The sequence below is a fragment of the Ranitomeya imitator genome, chromosome 7 (genome assembly GCF_032444005.1).
Source record: "Ranitomeya imitator isolate aRanImi1 chromosome 7, aRanImi1.pri, whole genome shotgun sequence".
Taxonomy (NCBI): domain Eukaryota; kingdom Metazoa; phylum Chordata; class Amphibia; order Anura; family Dendrobatidae; genus Ranitomeya; species Ranitomeya imitator.
The window spans coordinates 77,495,312-77,519,415 of record NC_091288.1 but is presented as its reverse complement, the minus strand read 5'-3'; the positions used below and the strand labels follow the sequence as shown (position 1 = coordinate 77,519,415).

General features: G+C 39.1%; 1 protein-coding gene across 3 annotated transcripts in view; it reads right to left on the bottom strand.

Annotated features, from left to right (window-relative positions):
- Nucleotides 1-24,104, bottom strand: part of SATB2 (SATB homeobox 2) — a 218,899-nt gene that overhangs the window by 111,931 nt on the left and 82,864 nt on the right. For all 3 annotated transcript variants that reach the window (XM_069733543.1, XM_069733545.1, XM_069733544.1), the window contains exons 6-7: nt 18,470-18,572; nt 6,443-6,909 (exon numbers count right to left, since the gene is read on the bottom strand). In XM_069733543.1, the coding sequence (XP_069589644.1) occupies nt 6,443-6,909; nt 18,470-18,572 (570 nt within the window). The remainder of the gene's footprint in view (nt 1-6,442; nt 6,910-18,469; nt 18,573-24,104) is intronic.

Sequence of the window (24,104 nt, the reverse complement as noted above, 5' to 3'; positions counted from 1 at the left end):
ATTATGGAAACATATACAACTACCTATTCTAAAATAAATGAAAGAAAAACACCCTTGCGGCATTTCTGGGTAAGGCAGTTAGCCTACAATTAACTAGTCAAATTTATTGACCAATAATTATGAAAGCAATAATTATTTAGATTACATTTGACAGGGAATCTGTCACCAGGTTTTTGCCATTTAATAGGAGAGCAACACAATTATCCTAAGTCATGTGACAAGGCACTTTAAAGGGTTGACATTGACTTCTGGGATTACTATTTCCTCTCTGAAGAGACAATTTGAATGTAAAGACAGAGACTCTGATTCCAGTGATTTGTCACCTACTAGGCTGCTTGCTGTAGTTTTGATAAAATCACTGTGTTGTCATCAGGAGATTGTCTCTAGAAGACTAGTAAACCTGCTGCCAGCTAGGACTCCATATTAATGAGCTTTGTATAACCCCTGCCCAAAAATGAAAAAAAAATACATTCATTGTTACAAAGCCAATATTATCATTTTCTCTTTTGTAACCTTCTACTTTTATGAATTGTTAAAAGTTTAGCACATTGTAAGGCCACATGTCTGTTACTGTGTCGAGCATTGTGATTAATATTTTACTATGAGTGGTCTTGTAAATGTAGTTGCCATTTCGATGGAGTGTGTACAGCGTAACTGGTATAAGCAATACACTAATTATATTGAAATTATGTCAACAAGTTTACTTAAAATAATGTAAAAAAAAGTTCTCATAGAGTAAAATAGAATTATACAGCCTAATGTAAAAAAAAAAGAAATAGCACATACTGAACCATGGATTGGTTCACATGAAATCTTCTGTCAGATTCAATTCATTCTGAATAAATTTGGCCCAAATTTAAACTTCAACGAAAGGTTTGAGTGGAAGGGAGGGGTTAAAAAAAATAAAAACCTCTATACATATTGTTCCTCACCTGTTCCTATGGTGCCTCTTGCGTTCTGTTCCCCTGTCACTCCATTCTGGTGCTAAGGCCAATTTGAGGTCTGTAATTGGCTTCACATGTTCACGTCGGGGGATGACACACAGTGTGATGCGCATTACCCACCCCACATGACCAAGTGAAATAAAATCACAGGCCTTAGACTGGCTGCAGTACAATGGAGAAGAAAAATTAGGGATCTGTGATGGAGGCAGCACAAGGAAAGGTGAGTGAGCATTTTTTTTTATTTTAGCCCTTTCACAGTGCTCAAAAGAATGCCATTTTGCTGGACTCCAACGAATCGTAGATCCAAAATTTTGGATTATTGCAGATTCTAATTTGTCAGGAGGCTTGTAACTGATTCAGTTTGTTACAAATCAAGTTGCTCAACTCTACAGCCTAGCGAAATATGGAAACATCAGACACGGAAGAGAAAAAAGTAGGAAGGAGTTGCAAAGACTCTGTATGAGGCTCGGTAGAACTCCAAGTGTTCACAGGAACCCTTACTCACCAATTATCAGACTGTTTAAACAGACTGGAAATCACTTACCAAAAAAGCAAAAAAATTGTTCATCCGATGCGATGATTTTTAAGCCGGCTTAAAAATCATGCTTATCGCCAGCATATTATCCAGTGTTAACAGGTTATGTGCTACTGATAACAATATTATTCTATTCATACAGAATAATTGTATTAATTATCCTTCAGTGTGCATAGAGTGTCGTTGGCCTGTGTAAATGAACGCCGATTCACTTGCTCATATCGAATCGGCAGTCGTTTAACAGCCATAGTCGGCTCATGTTGTAATAAGGGAGGAGAGGACATCAAGGGGGAAAAAAGCAAACATCGCAACTCTGACATCACAAAGAAAGTGCTTACCCACTTAGCAGCACAGAAAGAAAATGTTAGTAGTTATCGCATTAGTATTATTTGAATGCTAGGGGTGATCTTATTAAAATTTACAAAAATTATGAGGGGTCAGTACAGATCTTTCTTTTTACACTTAGGCTTGCAACGGTGACAAGGGGTATCCAGTACATCTAGCGGAAAAAAGGTTTAATCATCATCACAGATGGTGATTCTTTGCTGTAAGTGCAGTGAGACTATGGAACTCTCTGCCACATGATGTTGTAATGGTCGATTCACTAAAAAAATTCAAGAAGAGTCTGGATAACTTTCTTGATGAATATTATATTACAGATTATGGGCACTAGATTCTGTGATAGAACTTTTGATCCAGGAAACTAGTCTGATTGCCATATTTGGAGTCAGGGAGAAATTTTTCCCAATTAACATTTCCCTCATGGGGTTATTGCCATCCTTGATCTGCTCATGTTCTTGATCAATATGTTAGGCTGTAGGTTCAACTCAATGGCTTATTTCTAGCTTCAACCTTAAAAACTATGAAACTAGTAAACCAGCATAGGATAGTGGCCAGACCCAAAACATGCAGACCCTATCATTTTCACACTTTTTTTAAGGAACACATTCGTATTACATAGCTGTCAGTCTAGACTAGAGATGGGCGGACCACTGGAAGTTCGAGTTCGGCAGGTTCAGCCGAACAGTTAAAAAAAAAGTTTGGGTTTGGGAACCCAAACTCAGACCCCATTCACTTGAATTGGTGGCCCGAACATCCAGTGTTCGCTACGCTTTTGTGTGCATGACAGCTCAGCAAACACTGCTTCTGATCAGCAGTAAAATTATTACAGGCGGTCAGACAGCCCCGGTTCCCACACTGTCAAATGACAGTGTGACCCTCAGCTGTGATCGGATGAAAAAAGTGTACCTTCAGTAACTGGTGTCGGCTGATGGGAGTACTGCTCCCATCAGCCTACGCCTGCTGCCGCTAGTAACAGTGAGAGCAGGCGGCAGCTGATGGGAGTATTCATCAGCCGGCACCTGAGCTGTAAACAAATAATAAAAAGAAAATGGCGTGGGTTCCACTGTATTTTTGATAACTAGCTAGGAAAAACTCACAGCTAGGGGTTGCAACCCCCAGCTGTCAGCTTTAGCAAGAATGGTTACCAAGAATAGAGGGGTCCCCATGTCGTATTTAAATTATTTAAATTAATAATTAATGAAAACATTGTGGGGTCCCTTCATTTTTGACAACCAGCCAGGCTAAAGCAGACAGCTGAGGGCTGGTATTCTCAGGCTGATAAGGGGCCATGAACATTGGCTCCCAACCTAAAAATAGCAGCCCGCAGCTGCCCAGAAAAGGCACATATATTAGATGCGCCAATTTGGGCGATTTGCCCGGCTCTTCCCTCTTGCCCTTTTGCTATGGCAAGTGGGGTAATATTTGTGGGGTTAGTGTCACCTTTGTATTGTCTGATGAGATGAAGCCCACGGCTTAGTAATGGAGAAGCATCTACAGTATTAGACACCTATACTACTAATACTACAGTTGTAGGGTAAATAAACACACAGCAGTTATAAAGCCAATAAATTTAAAGAATGACACAGACTCCTTTAATGATTCTAAATTAAACCATAATCACATCATCACCCATTCCATTGAAGCCCTCGTCTTCTGTAATAAAGCAAAAATAAAAAAAACAACCATATCCCTCACCTGTCTGTCATTCTGTCCGACACTGTAATCCATGTCTCGGGATAAACAGTTTTGAGCCTGGACGGTGCCAAAATGCAATTGTCCAGACTGAGAACTGAGGAATGAGCTGCTGTAAACGCAGCCTCATTGACTAGCGATGATATCATCAAGGTTACTGCCAGTCAATGAGGCTGTGTTCCCAGCTGGGCCCCTGAACTGCAGTGACCTTGGTGAGATCCCCACTAGCACAGTCTTATGGTGCAGTGCTGCACTCAAAGAGTTCACCACAGTCCACGGTGAGAAATTTCTCCTGATGAACTCACCGCTGCACCGTGAGGCTTTTTCTCACTGTACAAGAAATTATATCACAGAGGTCACCGCATTTCAGGGGCCTACCTGAGAATGCAGCCTCAGCTACTGGAGGTAACCTCGATGACATCACCACCGCTCACTGAGGCAGAGCTTGCAGCAGCTCATTCCTCAGTGGTTCTCAGCCTGGATGTTCGCATCTTGGCACCGTCCAGGTTGAAACTGTTTATACTCCTGACATGGATTACGGCATGTGACAGAATGATGGACAGGTGAGGGATGTGGTTGTTTTTCACTTTTATTTTATTAAAGAAGAAGAGGGCTTCAATGGATTGGGCAATGACATGAGTATGGTTTAATTTAGAATCATTAAAGGAGTCTGTGTCATTCTTTCAATTAAAGGACTTTATACTTGCTGTGTGTTTATTTACAATATAACTATAGGGTTAGTAATGGATAGGTGTCTCATAAACGCCTTTCCATTACTAAGCCATGGGCTTGATGTCACCAGACAATACAAAGGTGACATAAACCCCTTTTCTGGGCAGCTGTGGGCTGCTATTTTCAAGCTGGGGGGCCAATATCCATGGCCCTTTACCAGGCTGAGAATACCAGCCCCCAGCTGTCTGCTTTAGCAAGGCAGTTTGTCAAAAATGGGGGTGACCCCATGATGTTTTTCTAAAAATTATTTATTTAAATAATTTAAAATAACGGCGTGGGGACCCCTCTATTTTTGATAACCAGCTTTGCTGATAGCTGAGTGTTGCAGCACCCAGGTGTGAGTTTTGCCTGGCTGGTTTTCAAAAATACAGGTGAACCCACGCCGGTTTTCTATTTAATTATTTATTTAGAGCACAGGCACCGGCTGATGAATACTCCCATCAGCTGCCACCTGCTCTCACTGTCAATAACAGCAGCAGATCAGGCATAGTCTGATGGGATCAGTAATCCCATCAACCGACACCATTGACCAGAGGTGAACATTTTACCTCCGATTACAGCTGTCAGCTCATGCTGTCATTTGACAGTGTGGAGGCCACAGATCTCTGACAAGCGGTAATGATTTAACTGCCCATCAGAAGCAGTGTTTGCTGCGAGGTCATGCACACAACAGTGGAAGGAACACCCAGTGTTCAGGGGGATGAACTCGAACAGTAATACAGAATTTCTGGTGAAGTCCACATTCAGTGTCTGTGCCCAAACAGTAGGTGTTCGGTACAGAAGCCGAACTTTGCTGCTCGGGTCACCCATCCCTTGACGAGACAGCTGTGTCTACCAACCACAAGAATTCTACTGTGTTCTTTATGAGACAAGCACTGCCATATTCTTCTGGCAGTGACTCACCTCCATGAACAAAATGATTAGCCATGGAAATTCAACAGGTCTTCTCTCCCTGACATTATCTGTCAAAGGAGAGTCAGAAGGACTCAAATCGCATACGATAGTTGGCCAATCCCACTGGGTGTGTACAACTTTTATCCAGTGCGAATGTGTTCTTTTAGTCAAACATCTAGCACACTACTCTCAAGATTTTGTTTCATTGATTGCTGGCAGAGCTGTTGTAGGACTGTTAAGACACAGCAGCTCTGACATACTAGGGGGCACATGACCGCCATGTCCACTAAAAGCAGCGACTTAGACGCTGGAAAAGAAAAATGTTATACCTTACTTTTGTCTTCTCCTCATCATCCTGGCTGTCAGTAATTTTATTTATCTTGTATGATCCTAAATGGGTTAATGATTTGGATAAACAGCACTTATAAATATTTAGCAATTTGGGTAAAAACTGAAAAATAATTGCACTTACAATTGATTTATAAATTGTTGTAACATTACTATTATTACATGGTACTGAATTTTTAGAAAATAAGATGTACTATTTAGCATTTTTTGCTTGAAAATGGCTTCCTAGTGAACAGGCAAGGGAAGCTGGTGGCACCAGACAACCCATACTGGTTTCTTATTTACAGTAATTTACTACTTTGCTCAGCTCCATGGAGAAGCCGAGCACCGGGGAGCAAGGGAGAAACTGTGCACTCAATAGCGCACTTGTATACAGATCAATCTAGGCCATTAATGTAGCATATATATTTACTTAAAAAATGCAAACAAAACACAGAGGTCCTAATTATAGTCAAGTAAAAACAGCTAAAATTCATATTTTAAAAGATGACTATGTGACTTATTCTAATGTTAGCCTAAGTACTCATTAAAGATTAATCCATATGGTCTAATTATTGAGCTTCTATACTGTACAGTGCTATGCTTTTCAGTACATCCATCAGCATGAAAAGTAATACATCATGAAAAATGCACCATAAAGCTTGATTAAAATTTCTCCTAATTCTTGAATTACACTTCACATCCTATGACCTACATTAGAATTTTCTAAAACGTCTCATCTTATCTTGAAATGAAATTTCCCTTGGGTATTTCCATTCATGCAGATCTGCTCAAGTAAATGAGCAATACTGAGATCTAGGAAGTTCTTAATGGGATGTACATTTTCGAGTGTACAGGTGTTAAATAGGGGACATGCATGTCATCATTTAGGTGAACAAATTCATGTCTTTCCTGCACATATAACAGATATTCCTGGGTAGAGTTTCATAATCTGGTGTAAAATAGTAAAATTTACCTGTGTACGATTGAAGGCCACTCTTGCAAAAACAGCTTGAGACACGCTTGCCCTTTTCAGCTCATCTCGGACTTGTTGGTAGATGTCTGGAGACACTTCTACTGATGAGTTGGTGGTTTCCACTGGTTTGACAGGTCTTGGAATTGGTGGATGATTTAGAAACTGCTGGTTGATGGCTTGAGGATGTTGATGAGCTAAAAGTCTGCTGACAGCTATCTGCTGGTTTATTAAGTGTGCCATAGCTATTTGCTGCCGTACCAATGAAGGACTGAGCTGAGGAGACAACAGTCCAGGGCTCATTATTGGTTGCAAGGCTGGTACTTGACTTCTAATCGGGGTGCTGTGATGTAGTGGGCTGTGAGGAGCTTGTTCATTGCTCTTTCCTAGGCTTGCCAACTGGTTTATATTCGATAGGTGTGTTGGTCGTTGACCCAGTACGCAGTAATCTGTTAAATTATCTCGTTCAACTAGGAAAAGGAGAATACTTTATTAAGACAGATGTCCCAAGCCTAAAATAGCAACACACATAAAATACTTCCTTGCATTGCTAAGCTATACATTGGTCTTTACATCAGAAAATATGGAGTGTGATAATTGTCTCCTGTATATCAATTACCACTGCTAATTTTTGATTCGAGAAGAAAAAAATGCCCTAATCCCCATCATATTATTTCTGAAATATTTACACGTCCACAACCATTTTCTTTTTATTTCGTGCATCAGAATCTTCTCTGCTTCATATATTGTTATTACCACTGGACAATATTTAAAAGGCATATCCAGTAAAAAAAAATAAAAAACATTTTCATATACCTAAGTTATACCATCGATTCAGTACTAGATTCATTGGACAATTGACCCCACCGTGCATTATGGATCACATTAACCTACAAATAAGGCAGCAAAGTTCTGGCATTAGTGTCTTTAGTTTTCACCTAGATGAAAAATGTTAGATGGAATCTCTAAAAGACATCTCCTATAAAAACTGTTGGAGGAAAATAGCCCAATAGGGTTTTATCTGAGATTAAGACAAGCATTGGAGAGATTTGCTGCCGCAAATCCACAGATCCACAAGGGACCGGCCATTGATCCATACAATCCATACAATGTAGGAGAACGTGGTCAAATTCTGCGCTGCTGAATCATGTAGTCCAAAGCTATTATTAAAAGTGGTCTTTATTCAACGCGTTTCTGAGTTTCAAAGAACTCCTTCATCAGGATTTACCACATAAGAATTCTTATGTGGTGCATCCTGATGAAGGAGTTCTTTGAAACTCAGAAACACGTTGAATAAAGACCACTTTTAATAACACCTTTGGACTACATGATTCAGCAGCGCAGAATTTGACCATGTTCTCCTACATTGTATTCTAAAAGACATCTCCAACACAGGAGGACCTGCCTGTCCTGTGTTACATTCATTTTAATTAACACAAGGTAATGCTTTTTTTCCCCTGCGGTAGTGTTTAAGAAAAAATGGAACACTTAAGTGCCAACAATCACATTAGATGGTTGTCAGCTGAACGATACTTTGGCCGATCATTCGCCTGACAGCCATCTTGACCATCTCTCTCTTACACTGGAGCATTCATTCGGTCAAGCGCTCCTGCGTTCTCCATGAAAAAGCCGCCAACAGACATCTCTGCCAGTGGATTATCTCTGAGAGAACAATGCGATCAGCAGTCTGAAACCAGACATAACCAAACGACTTCTCCTCTGATAATCGGTTGGCTAGCGCACCAATACACGCTAGAGTGCGGACCAAGCCTACTTCAGTTTAATATTAATGGGGGTTTTACTGACAAGATATCCTACAGATAACTGGTGATGACTGGAGGTCTCAGCAGAGGGACACCACCACGCTGTGCCTATTTTTAAGGGACAGTTTGCTTTAATTCCTTAATGACCAGGCCAAATTTTACAATTCTGACCACTGTCACTTTATGTGGTAATAACTTTGGAATGCTTCAACAAATCACACTGATTCTGAGAATGTTTTTAAGTGACACATTGTTCTTCATAATAGTGGTAAACTTTGTTCGATATGACTTTTGTGAAAATATCGGAAATTTGGCGAAAATGTAAAAAAATTAGCAATTTTCAAAATTTAATTCTTATGCTCTGAACTACGAAAGTTATATTACCCAAAATAGTTAACAAATAACATTTCCCACATGTTTACTTTACATCCCCATCATTTTTTAAACATATTGTATTGTTAGGAAGTTATAAGGGTTAAAAGTTGACCAGTGATTTCTCATTTTTTCAACAAAATTTCCAAAACCATTTTTTTAGAGACCACCTCACATTTGAAGTGACTTTGGGGGCCTATATGACAGAAAATATCCAAAAAGTGACACTATTCTAAAAACTGCACTTGTCAAAGTCCTCAAAACCACATTCAAGATGTTTATTAACCCTTTTGGTGTTTCAGAGAAAATAAATTAAACATTTAAATTTTTTCACAACATTTTTACTTTCGATCCAAATATGTTAATGTTAATTTCACAAAAGTAACAAGAGAAAATGGACCCTAAAAATTGTTGTGCAATTTCTCCTTAGTACGCTGATACCCCATATGTGGGGGAAAACTACTATTAGGGTGAACGGCAGGGCTCAGAAGGGAAGGAGCACTGTTTGACTTTTTGAACACAAACATGTCTGGAATCGAGAGAGGATTGCATGTCGTGTTTGGAGAGCCCCTGATGTACCTAAACAGTAGAAACCCCCCACAAGTGACCCTATTTTTGAAACAAGACTACTTAAGGAGAGCACCTTGAACCCCCAGGTGCATCACAGAAGATTATAATGTAGAGCTGTGAAAATAAAACATAATCACATTTTAACCACAAAAATTTACTTTTAGTCCCAATTTTTTTTTATTTTCTCAAGGCTAACAGGAGAAAATGGACCCAAAAATTAGTTGTGCAACTTCTACTGAGTAGGCCGATAACCATATGTTGGGGAATACTAATATTTCAGCGCACGGCAGGGGGTCTGATGTTTACTAAGGCGGTCTTGTGAATCCCCTTGAAACAACATAAATACTACTGTCGCAATTGAGAATGAGGGATTAAGGCCCCTTAACCACCACCGTTCTAATGCATATTGGCGGTCGTTAAGGGGTTAACCCTTATTGACTTCCAAGAGGCACATAACTTTTTTATTTTTCCGTCAACATAGTCTTTTTTTGAGGGGACAAGTTGTAGGTTTGAATGACATCATTCATTTTGTCATATTATCCACTAAAACAGAAGAAAGAGATTCCAAGTGCTGTGAAATAGTGAAATAAACCCCACAATTCCGCTATTGTTTTATGGGTTTTGTTTTAAGGCGTTCATTGTGCAATTCAAATGACCTGACAACAAGATACTACCAGTCAGTAAGATTTCATATTGTACCAAACTTATAACGTTTTAATAATATATTTTAGTGTTCAAAGAATTTCAGAAAAAAATTGCTTTGTGTCATCATTTTCTGAGCCCCGTAAGTTTTTAGTATCGATGCACCTGCATGAAATCTTGTTTTATTCACATCGAGCTGACATTTTAATTGATACCATTTTAGGGTACATGCAACATTTTGAGCACTTTTTATTGCATTTTTAGTGGGAGAATTGTGATGACCGAAAAAATACAATTCTAGATTTTTTTCCTATTTCAATGTTTACTATACTGGATAAATCATTTTATGTTGTATTAGTTTGGGCAATAACGCTTGCAGCAATACCAAATATGTTAATCTTTTTTGATTTTTTTACATTTTGCTATTAATATTTGGGTACAAAGGGCTGATTACAGTGATGTGTCACTCACAGGACTGTTTCAGTACAATCAGTATTTTATCAGCAAGCGATCATCACTAACCAACATCTGTCCTCGCGCCTGCTAGTCCAACTATAACCCCAGCACTGATTAGCAGAGAGCTGTGGTATTACACACCGCTCAATGACTGAGCTCTGCTAAATCTGCAGCAGAGAAAACTGTGACTCTATTATAACTGCTGCACCTAGTAAACAAAGCGATACATCACTGGAATCAGGGTCTCTGTCTCTACATCATGCTGCTGTCAGATAATATATAACAAACTTTCTGACAGATTCCATTAAAACTTTAATATTTTTATTTTTATATTGTTTTCTTTTTTATATAGCTTAAATTGTATTTAGACTTTTAGTTAACCTCTTTAACCCCTTTCCGACATCGGGCGTAATAATGCGCCAATGTCAGACTCCCTCCCTTTGATGTGGGCTCCAGCGCTGAGCCCACATTTTTCAGGGGACATGTGCTCACAATAGCTGTGGGTGGAATTGCGATCCACCCACGGCTATTAACTAGTTAAATGCCACTGTCAAACGCTGACAGCGGCATTGAAATGGCGCTTCCAGCAATTGCGTGGGAAATATGCACAACGGTGACCCGCATCACTTGATCGCGGGTGACCGATGTGTCGGCATGACAACCCAGCGGTCTCCTGGAGACCTATATGGTTGTCACTGCCGGATTGCTGTGAGCGCCACCCAGTGTTCGGCGCTCATAACAAGTCAGCAATTATACTACATAGAGGCGATCTGAGCATCACCTCTATGTAGCAGAGCCGATCAGGCTATGCCAGCTTCTAGCCTCTCATGGAGGCTATTGAAGCATGGCAAAAGGAAAAAAATGTGTTTAAAAATATTAAATATAAATAAATAATTAAAAGTTGAAATCACCCCCCTTTCGCCCCATTCAAAATAAAACAATAAAAATAAAATCAACCCTACACATATTTGGTATCACTGCATTCAGAATCGCCCGATCTATCAATAAAAAAAAGATTAACCTGATCGCTAAACCGTGTAGCGATAAAAAAAAGTAAAAACGCCAGAATTACGTTTTTTTGCTCGCCGCGACATTGCATTAAAATGCAATAACGAATGATCAAAAGATCATATCTGCACCAAAAGGGTATAATTAAAAACGTCATCTCGACATGCAAAAAATAAGCCCCCACCCGACCCGAGATCACGAAAAATGGAGAAGCCAAGGGTATCGGAAAATAGGGCTTTTTTTGTTTAGCAAAGTTTGGAATTTTTTTTCATTACTAAGATAAAAAAGAACCTAGACATGTTTGGTGTCCATGAACTCATAATGACCTGGAGAATCATAATGGCAGGTGAGTTTTAGCAGTTAGTTTTTTTGCAAAAAAAAAACAAACAAACAAAAAACAAGTGTGGGATTGCACTTTTTTGCAATTTCACCGCACTTGGAATTTTTTTCCCAGTTTCTAGTACACGACATGGTAAAACCAATGATGTCGTTCAAAAGTACAACTCGTTCCACAGAAAATAAGACCTCACATGACCGTATTGATGGAAAAATAAAAAATTTATGGCTCTGGTGAGAAGGGGAGCGAAAAACGAAAACGCAAAAGCAAAAAAGCTCCGGTCATGAAGGGGTTAAGGAACGTGAACCTGCAATCACTTGACCACCATGCCAATGTATAAAATTGACAATCTCCTACAAAGCCCAGCCATGGGCAGACATGGGGGCTTTCAGAAGGCAGTTCTTCGTGATCTCTTTATGTGGGGTACCAAACAAATTCAGAAGTGACAACCACTATGTTGAAGCCAGTTAAATGCTGATCTTTTGCTTGACAGCAGCATTTAAGAGATTAAACTGATGAAATCAGAGCTAGCTACCAATAATTACTCTGTACTTGACTTGACAATCCATGGCTTTAGAATCCTTTCTGAAAGTTTGCCTCATTCTCTGTCCACCTAACCTAACTGACAGCTCCTCAGTGTCCCTCCTCCTCGCTAAGGCCTCTTTCACATTTCAGTTGTTTGGCGTCAGTCACTACCGACATAGTGACGGATTGACGGATCCGTCACAATTGTTGAGAAAACGGTTCTAACGGATCCGTTTTTTTGACGGATCCGTTACTTGGGGGTTGTCTGGGAAAAGTATCTACTTTTCGGAGCATGCGCAATTGAAAAAACGGATTGGGGCGACGGATCTGTCGAAAAAACAATTGCGGCAGATCCGTCGCCCATAGGCGGCCATTCTATGGAATGGTGGACGCGACGGATCAGTCGCGATCCGCCATTTCGGTGTTGACAAAAAACGTATCAATGTCCGTCTATTTTCAGAAAACGTCCGCCAAATTTCGATGGATCCGTCGCATGGCGGATGGAACGGATCACAATCCCTCACAATCCGTCGCTAATGCAAGTCTATGGGAAAATAACGGATCCGTCAAAAAAAATTGACGGATCCGTTATTTGAGGAAAATGGCGGTTTTAGACTGACGCCAAATAACTGAAGTGTGAAAGAGGCCTAAGATCTCTCACTGTTCACTGCAAGCTGCAACTGTCAGTCCACCTGGGTGGCCAGAAACTGAATAGACTTAGACTTATAAGCTCTCTCTTTCTATACCTGAACTCATAAAATGCATAATTTTATATCAGGAATATAGTTATTTTTAAATCTGTATATAAAGTAAGTACATCAGTGTCATCGGGTATAAAAGATAAATTTTATAGTGTATGCAGTTTGTTTTGTGAAATCTGGTGACAATATAAATACGTCACCTTACTGAAAATAAGTGTACTATTAAAAATCCTATGTGCTGTGAAATTAATAAATCCTTCTAGCATTTACAATGTGCAGCTATAGCTAAGCAAGAAATGTGATATTTCTACATATAGCACTAGACACATATCCTATCACAACCCGTGCATTTTTTACAGATGTCAGCCTATAGTTAAAATAGATTTGGATTAAGACTGTCATAAATTAGGATTATTATAACACATATTAAGACAACTATATCCACAGATGAAAGACAGCGCTCCAGTGTTTCAAGCATTAGTAAGCATATACAGTGGGGCAAAAAAGTATTTAGTCAGTCAGCAATAGTGCAAGTTCCACCACTTAAAAAGATGAGAGGCGTCTGTAATTTACATCATAGGTAGACCTCAACTATGGGAGACAAACTGAGAAAAAAAAATCCAGAAAATCACATTGTCTGTTTTTTTATCATTTTTTTGCATATTATGGTGGAAAATAAGTATTTGGTCAGAAACAAACAATCAAGATTTCTGGCTCTCACAGACCTGTAACTTCTTCTTTAAGAGTCTCCTCTTTCCTCCACTCATTACCTGTAGTAATGGCACCTGTTTAAACTTGTTATCAGTATAAAAAGACACCTGTGCACACCCTCAAACCGTCTGACTCCAAACTCCACTATGGTGAAGACCAAAGAGCTGTCAAAGGACACCAGAAACAAAATTGTAGCCCTGCACCAGGCTGGGAAGACTGAATCTGCAATAGCCAACCAGCTTGGAGTGAAGAAATCAACAGTGGGAGCAATAATTAGAAAATGGAAGACATACAAGACCACTGATAATCTCCCTCGATCTGGGGCTCCACGCAAAATCCCACCCCGTGGGGTCAGAATGATCACAAGAACGGTGAGCAAAAATCCCAGAACCACGCGGGGGGACCTAGTGAATGAACTGCAGAGAGCTGGGACCAATGTAACAAGGCCTACCATAAGTAACACACTACGCCACCATGGACTCAGATCCTGCAGTGCCAGACGTGTCCCACTGCTTAAGCCAGTACATGTCCGGGCCCGTCTGAAGTTTGCTAGAGAGCATTTGGATGATCCAGAGGAGTTTTGGGAGAGTGTCCTATGGTCTGATGAAACCAAACTGGAACTGTTTGGTAGAAACACAACTTGTCGTGTTTGGAGGAAAAAGAATACTGAGTTGCATCCATCAAACACCATACCTACTGTAAAGCATGGTGGTAGAAACATCATGCTCTGGGGCTGTTTCTCTGCAAAGGGGCCAGGACGACTGATCCGGGTACATGAAAGAATGAATGGGGCCATGTATCGTGAGATTTTGAGTGCAAACCTCCTTCCATCAGCAAGGGCATTGAAGATGAAACGTGGCTGGGTCTTTCAACATGACAATGATCCAAAGCACACCGCCAGGGCAACGAAGGAGTGGCTTCGTAAGAAGCATTTCAAGGTCCTGGAGTGGCCTAGCCAGTCTCCAGATCTCAACCCTATAGAAAACCTTTGGAGGGAGTTGAAAGTCCGTGTTGCCAAGCGAAAAGCCAAAAACATCACTGCTCTAGAGGAGATATGCATGGAGGAATGGGCCAACATACCAACAACAGTGTGTGGCAACCTTGGGAAGACTTACAGAAAACGTTTGACCTCTGTCATTGCCAACAAAGGATATATTACAAAGTATTGAGATGAAATTTTGTTTCTGACCAAATACTTATTTTCCACCATAATATGCAAATAAAATGTTAAAAAAACAGACAATGTGATTTTCTGGATTTTTTTTTCTCAGTTTGTCTCCCATAGTTGAGGTCTACCTATGATGTAAATTACAGACGCCTCTCATCTTTTTAAGTGGTGGAACTTGCACTATTGCTAACTGACTAAATACTTTTTTGCCCCACTGTATTTATCACAGCCGGGAGTGCACCATAGCACAATGCGCAAAGTTTGGGCTATGGAGACAAAGCCTTTGTAAAGCTGCAGTAATGCACTCAATAGTCTCTTGGTTCTCTTCCACATCTATTCCAGAAGCATGATAAGGGATAGTAATTATTGTCTAGGAAATTTTTAAAAAATGTATATCTAACACTTTCTGCACTTTTTTATGTTTATTTAATGTAGATTTGTCACCCATCAAACAGCATTCATGTCCCTTATTTATGAGGACTTCTGAATAGAAAACGTTAAAGGGAACCTGTCACCCCGTTTTGGTTAAATCCCTGCTTCTCTCCCCCCCGCTCCTCGGCGTGTCTGACATAAATTCGATCTGTGAATCGCACAGATCGCGCTCTTTTTTTGCAGTTGCGCAGTGCATTCTGCTCTTGCACCTGCGCATTATGCTTTGCCCAACTGTGGGCATAGCATAGAGCACATCACTGCGCATGCACCACATGCACAGTGATGTGCTCTATGCTATGTCCACAGTTGGGCAAAGCATAATGCGCAAGAGCAGAATGCACTGCGCAATTGCCAAAAAAGAGCGCGATCTGTGCGATTCACAGATCGAATTTACGTCAGACACGCCGAGGAGCGGGGGGGAGAGAAACAGGGATTTAACCACGCCCATTTGACCAGCGTGATTGACAGGCGAAAATGGCAACTTTAGTATGTTAGTATGTTTAGTATGTATGTTTAGTATGTATGTTTAGTATGTTTTAGTAAGTTTAGTATGTTTTTTAGTATGTTTAGTATGTTATTGTTATTGTTTTAGTTTGTTTAGTATGTTTTTTAGTATGTTTAGTATGTTATTGTTATTGTTATTGTTTTAGTATATTTAGTATGTTATTGTGTATGGGGACCTTAAACTTCCAGCGGATTATTGGGGGTACTTATCTTGATATCCCCACCGACCGTTTAAAACCAGAAGCACTTGTTTCAGGAGACAGATGTGCTTATCTTCTGCACTGACTGGTGCCCTGAGCAGTGTACAGACTTAATAGTAAGTCTATGAGCCCGTACACTACCATGTACATGCGCAATGCTGGAGCTGAGTGCTTATTACTCCAAAAGTGAGTGCTGCAGGCAGGGCCGGACTGGCCATCTGGCAATTCTGGCAAATGCCAGAAGGGCCTGTCTGGTCATGGGCTGCCTTGTCTGCTTCATTGTTAACAGAATCGGTGTTCTCAAGACACCAATACTGTTAAGAGTTGTGATGGAGCACAAAGTCGCTGACTCCGTCACTTACCCCAGCAGGCAACAGGTATTACAAATATTGGTGTTGTAGAAAATCTTCCTTTCCTCCATCCAGAGTAATATTAATAATATATTTCAGCTGGTGCTTGGGTACGGGGACGACATGGGCCTGTGTGATTTCAAATGCCAGGGCTGAATTTCAGCCCCAGTCCCTACCTGGCTGCAGGACAGTGTTTTAAGTGAACAGCAAGGTTCTCAAAACCACCTCGATGACTGTATAAAGAAGGTGTAGACAGACTTTTACGCCTCATTCACACGTTCGCGTCACACGTCTATGTTGCATCCGTTTTTTCGCAGATAAAATGTTATAACTTTTGATGCTATCCACACATTGTTGTTTTTTCAAGGACCATGTGTCCATGCAAAACTCACAAAGACATGTGCATTTTTTCCGGTATCACAGATGAAAAGGGCCAATGCAAGTCTATGGGTCTGTGAAAATCACGTACACCATACAGATGCCATCCGTGCGTCATCCGTGTGCTGTCATAATTAACATTGTCATTATTGTACTTGTTTTATTATGTATACCCCTCCTCACATGTAAAGCGCCATGGAATAAATGGCGCTATAATAATAAATAATAATAATAATAATAATAACATTGTAAAGTGTAGGAGAAGCTTCCTAATTTATTTATTTATCCATCCATGAAAAACACTGATGGCAAAAGTGGACGCACGGATTGTACGCTGATGACACACTGATGACACTGGTACCATGTTTTCACGTACTTGTCTAATCACGGATTTGTGAATGAGGCCTAATACATATTAGGTCATATACAATATCTACAGATGATTTTTTTCGGCCACATACATATTTTATTTTGTATAGATTTTGTAACTGGGTAAAAATGAACATAGGGATCACTGATCCTTACGTCAGCGCTTCTTCCTGGCCACTCTAATCACTTTTGCAAATTTAATATGAACGTGTTCAGTATGGATAAAAAAAAACTGCTGCAACACAGATAAAAGTAAAAAAAAATGTCTAGACCTGCCCTTTGTCCTTCATTGACAATGAGAAATGCTAGACAACCTGGAAAGGGATGCATTGAAGTTAGACAATCCTAAAGAAGTAAGACAGATAGTGGGGTAATAACAGTTTCCTACAACAATGGCTTGTCTGATAGACCATTGCCTACAAAGTAGCTATTATTTCCCTATCACATGAGATTAGAAAGGGATGTATTTTCCTAAAACAACTCTAATATTACCATGTCTCATGGCCCCTGCATTTTTACAAGATCCTAAATCTTTGTATGCAGATCAAAAGCACTTGAACCCATTAAAAGCAAATCCTGTTTACCCAACTCAGCACATTGCGCCCTCTTCATACACTTGTGTTCATGAGCTGGCTTAGGAAACAATGTGATATAAGAAAGCCAATAAGAGCGTCTCGTTAAATTGTATTTATTGACGATGTCTGAAAAACATTGCTGGATCCTTGACCTCATTTGAATCAAGGCTTTTGTTTTGCAGATGTGGTAGTGTGAAATTGTAGTCTTTGCTTGCAACTCTTCAGTATATTTGGTATGTTAAAGTTGATATTAATTTAATACTCAGTCTACACTGTAAGCTTGTGTTGGAGAAAAATTTTGATGAAGTCTAGGTGTACAATATGTCCTGTGACTACCACTGGTAACTCCAGTTGTATTAGTGGATACTTGGACTCTAGCCTTCAACAGATACATGGATAGGAAAGGGAATATAAGAGGTGTCCTATAAAACATAAAACATAAGTTCAAAACTATGCTCAAGCCATTAAAAGCAGCATACAAATGTATTTTGAAGGGGTTGGACACTATTAGGACAACCCCATCTTAATACCTATGTTTCCCCCAATAAAATAATGACCCTTTAACTCACCTTTGGTGCCAGTGCTGTTCCAGCAGTGTTGGCACTAACTCTCCCGGGGCTCATGTGACATTGTTATGTCATGCAATCCCTGCGGCCGATTAGCATGGGCTTCACTCTCCTCTCCTACATGAAATTGAAATCTGGAGGAAGTGAGAGCTGCTGCCCTCTTCGGATGTTTTGAATTTTCCCCAAAAAAAGTGAGAGTGAAGCCTGTGCTGATTGATGTGACATAAAAATGTCATGGGAGAGCCCAGTGACAACACCACTGGAACGGCACTGGCACCTGAAAAGAGTATAGCTCTTATTACTTTACTTTGGGGGGGCAGAGGTATTCAAAAGATGCTACTACTTGGACAACCCCTTTAATGCATATATTAATGAACAGTGAAAAAAAGATAACAAAATTTACCTTTCATCTTCTTGAACTTCTTATACCATCTCCCAAATTCATGACATTTAGTAGTTGACACATTGGCGTAGTATGTGCTGTTAACAATGGAGGAGATCATGCTCTGGAAGAAAATACAGAACAAGAAAAGGATATTAACTAAACCTTGGCAGACAGAGGATGGATTGATAGATTATTCACTGATGAGCCAATATTGTTTCTCTTCTGGATGAAAAAAAGCAAATGTCCTGACTAAAGAGAACATAATGAGTCATGCAATATTGGTTGCCTAACTTGTTACCTATGTCCAAAACAATAAAAATGTCATCCATTTGGTGGAACCGTCTATGGAGACACATGAAGCTAATAAATTCCCTTATAATTTTATACATAAATATAATTCCACATAAAGGAGATATTGTTTCGTATACTGCGTATATTGGAATAAATAACCAATATCCCAAACTGGTGTATGTTAACCTCAATGACAACATCAATTCAACAAATTCTCCATATAGGAAGGAGAAAAACCGAGGCATCCATAAGATAATAAAATGTACAATATTTTATTAGAAATTTTTTTTTACATTAAAATTCGATTAACCAGCGGATTAAATCAATACAGTGGGAAACTAAATTAAAAACAAGCAACAACGTGCAAAAATAAAAAATAAAGCCACTGCATAGCACCTGAACTATAGGAATATTCTAATGTAATTGCACTTTTTTGCGATTTTTGTACATTTTCTCATAATTTGGATTCTAGTTCTAATGGTTTATGATCATTCCCCTATCTCATCCTATGTAATTGTATTTGCTGTTATTTCACGTCTTTGGACTGCTATAGGTCTGCAGCAATTTTTCTATTTTACTGCAATTATTATAGGTTACTCAATATTGTTTGTTAGGTTGGGAATTGAAGGTCATAATTACGTTAGAATATTCCTATAGCTCAGGTGCTATGCATTGGCTTTATTTTCCATTTTTGCCCATTGTTGCTTGTTTTTAATTTAGTTTCCCACTGTATTGATTTAATCCGCTGGTTAATTGAATTTTAATGTAAAAAAAAATTTATAATAAAATATTGTGCATTTTATTATCTTATGGATGCCTCAGCTTTTCTCCTTCCTATATGGAGAATTTGTTGAATTGTATATTGGAATAAGTATAGAAAACTGCATTGATATTGTAAATTGACAGTGATATTTAAAAATAAAGGTTAGTAGAAGAGTAAGACAAATATCGTATTGGCCACCATAAGCTTTTTACAATTTTACAAGGCTTGTTTAGAACAAAGGGGTGGCCATAGCCAACCCACAATGCATTGGAGATGTTGCATTAGGCCTCATTCATCACTGTGCTTGATGACATTTTCATCAGTGTTTAACCAGTACTTCATCAGTTTTTCTCATATGCAAAAAAAAGTAATGGAGATCTTTCAAGTTTCCCCTAGCAAACAGAAAACTAAAACGGACAGCACTACCCTCCATCAATGTGAACAGCCCCATACGCTATAATGGATGAGTGCAATCTGTGAAAAACAAGAATAGAACATGTATGTGAAAACCAGAAAAATATAATGAGCTTTTTTCACCTTTTTTGTCCAAAAAGCACTGTGCAAGGCCAACATTTCTGTGAAAAAGCTCTATACAACTTCTGAATTTTACAAGGGGTTTCCCACGAACAAAGTACATTTTAATCAATAGATCTTGGAATAATAATAATTTCCACAATTGGATGTGTTTAAATAAAATGTTCCTGTGCTGCTGAGATAATCTTATAAATGTGCCCCTGTGGTGTCTGACTGTGCAGGAACATGGTCTGATCATAATAACACATCTCCTGGGCAGAGGAGGACACAAAAGAAGATACAGATATTACAGCATGGGTCACAGCTGCTACTTTCTGTGAGGTAAAACACTTCCCTGCCTGTTTAAAACCACGTTTTACCTCACAGAAAGAATTAGCTGGGAATCCATTATGTCCTGTCTGTATACTCTTTTGCTTCCCACCCTTCCCTGGAGCTGTGGTATGATCAGACCATGTCCCTATACGGTCAGACACAGCCATTACAGAGTACACTGCAGGGGCACATTTATAAGATTATCTCAGCACAGGAACATTTTATTTAATCACATCCAATTGTGGAAATTAGTATTATTCCAAGATCTATTACCGTAATTAAACTGTACTTTGTTCATGGGAAAACCCCCTTATGGATCTATACTATGGTACCCCAAGACTTTTATAGGGCTCCATTGTTTTATGGAGCTTTTTTTTTTATCTGAGAGGCATTGAATATTCTATAATATCTCCAAGTGTAGTACCCAACGGAGCTCCATAGAGTGCCTACTGCTCTGTATGTATATAGACTTTGCTATATGGGAGATTTGCCAAAGTATCAAAAACTGAGTTGGGGTTCAGAACCTGGTGTGTAGATTCTCTGCCAACGCTCGGGCTTTAAATCATTTACAACAATTGGCATCCCTTCTGTTTGAAAAATAATTTTTTTTGTATAAAATGTAATTGTACTCTATGTTGTAAACTTCACTTTCCGTTCACTGTATTCAAGCAACACAAATATGCAATAAGTCTTATGTTCGCCTGGAAACTGAATTCAAGGCCTGGCAAATTTGTACTACCGATCTCGTTCAAGAGTCTTTTATTGCTGCAAATTCACTACATTTGTATTCTATTCCGATCTTTATACAGTTTAAAAAAAACAAAATAACGTATAAACTTGAGTGTTCATGTCACCTGCTTTGCAGCAATGCTCTGCGCTAATAATATCTCAAATATATTATCATTTCCTGCTGATCAACTTGTGTAGATTAAGTGCTTTGCAGAAAAATATTCAATGTACCAGAATAGGTATTTCCACAGAATAGCACATGAGGAAATAACATTATCTGTTGTAAAATATCACGGCTTTGATGAAAAAAATTCTTAAAATATTTTGCTAAATGGGTATTATTACCAAAGTTATTGAGAATGATACATATTTATGCCAACATGTCATTCTTTATTTTATTGGATCCACAGCTCTGTGAGTCTACGATTACAATAATCAATGCTAGAAATAAAATATAATTCTTGCTAGTACTAAAAAAAATGCTGCTTTAGGCCTCACAAATATGATAAATATGGTGTGCGCAGAGCTTGTGTGCATCATATGGCCTCCCGATAGTTCCATTTAGGGCACGTAGTGTAGGATTACCAAATGTCCAGGAATTCCAGGACTGTTTGGAAAAATTGTGCACTCTATTACCCTCTCCATAATAAAAATATTTAAAGCGTCCGTGATTTTTTTTTTTTTAAGCTGAAGAAACTTCTACAGATTATTTTGACTGTAGTTCTCATCTGATGTTCTCATATCAGAGTTATGAGCTGTAGACATGTTTCACTTATAATCATAATCATTCACCGTATTATGGTTTTCTAATGAGTCCTCAAAAAAATATTGTCTGTGTGTGATTTTTTAATACGACATCCAGAAAAAAAATATAAAGTCAAGTTGGCAACTCTGACTCTGAAAAGCTACAGTATGTATGGTGATTCCATACGATAATGTACATTATACTGCTCTGTAGCTAGGTGTGTGGCTCTGTATAGAGGTACCATTAGGCCACGTTCACACGTTCAGTATTTGGTCAGTATTTTACATCAGTATTTGTAAGCCAAAACCAGGAGTGGGTGATAAATACAGAAGTGGAGACGTGTTTCTGTTATACGCTCCCTCTGATTTGTGACTTGCTGATTTGCAGCAGATTTAAATCTACAACATATTAATTCTTTCAGCGTTTTTGCTGCACATTTCACCTATACTAATGAGCGGGGAAAAATCTGCAACAAAAATGCTTGTAAAAAAAAGGTAACAAAAACGCATCAAAAACATGGTAAAAATTCACTTTTTTTACTCTGTATTTTTCCTGCCAAGAGATGCAGAAATGGAGAAGAAATTTCTGCACCAAATACTCAACTACCGAACTGTAAAATGGACTTCCGTGTTCGGAGTTCAGCAGCGGACACCAAGTTCCCGACAGGAACCCCGAACTTTACATGGCACTAACCTGGCCCAACTAGGGAACAAAACATTTCATTTCTAAATATTGTCCCTTTTGAAATTCACAAAAATTTGCACATTTTTTAGAATTCTGTTGACAAACCCTATAGGGAGATGTCATTATGACTAGATCAGTTGTTACAAAGATTTCATGGGCTTTCCCACAGATTTATCTAAAAAAATGGGTGAGTCAAACTTTTAAACAAATGACCAGGACTCCCTAAAGATTTATTGTACTCCGGATTTTTGGATTCTTGGGCTAGTAGATTTGTCTAATATTAATATTGTTTGTACATTCGTTTGTGTAGCCTTAGATACAATGTTCCAGGATATGCATTTTTCTTCCGAGAGTCCAAATTCCTGGGGACTATCTTATAATACAGGATTTACATATATTACAGCAAGTACTTGTTCCTTATAGACTCAGACGGTCTGCAATGATACCTGGACTCTATAGTGATAGCGAGTGTATTAGCACTATACACTTAATCTTTCCTTACTCTGGAAGGAAAGGTTTTTAAAAGTCCATAGGGATAGATAATCCTGCTAACACTTTTGGCTCGGGAGCTCTGCATTTCAGAGTAAATCCGCAATAAAACAACTTTGATTTCATAATATTTATGTCACTTTAAATCCCCCTATCCTGGGGTAGCAGTCATTAGAGATGACATATGGAAGGACACACACATTAGACACAATGGGCGAGAACAATGGCGATTTAGGAAGCAGAACCTAAAAGGTAAGATTAGATGCCATGCCATGAATAATCCCATTAATGCTTCTCAGATGTTTCAGTTCAGCTTCCAACTGCAACAAGACCACACAGCCAAGAGCCTGGGAACGTACGTGCTGCTACCCCAAGTACAACGCTTAGACTAATAAGGAGAATTAATATCAGTTATAGGAACGTGTCATTAACACCTGTGCTGAAATTCACTAAGCAGAGAATGCTTTAACCCTATCCCCTCTGCTTGCAGTCTCCTGCTATATGCTGTACACGTTATGGTTTAGGACGTATATATTGTTGGTAGGATGAAAAGAAATTCAGTAGCTTTGCACAACATTCATCTAAGTATTTCATGCTTAAATACAAGCTAATTAAAGCATACATTAATTTAAAGGGTTGTTTCACCAAGAAAACCACTTTGAAAATGATGCCAGTCAGCTAATCAGCTGATCAACACTGGTCTGGTTCCTTTAAGGTTTGTGTAGTCAACAGTATAAATTGGACGAGTGATATCCGACTTTTTATCAGACAGCACACTGACCTGTGCTTGCTATTTAATGACGTAGTGCTGATGACTGATTTTTTTCACTGACGGAATCTGTCTGTGAAAAATATCGCAGCATCTGGACATCAGACTTAAGCAAAATTGAATACTATCTGTATTCAAAAAGACATGTTTAGCCCACCAAAATAATTCCAAAGTTCTGGCCACTAGGGCTTGAAGTCATATGTACTCCTTCTCTAGCAACAGATAACAGAAAGTGTTTGTGTTTTTTTTTCTGTCTGCTCTTGTCCTGTCTGCTCCTATCCTGTCTGCTCCTGTCCTGTTTGCTCCTGTCCTGTCTGCACCTTTCCTGTCTGCTCCT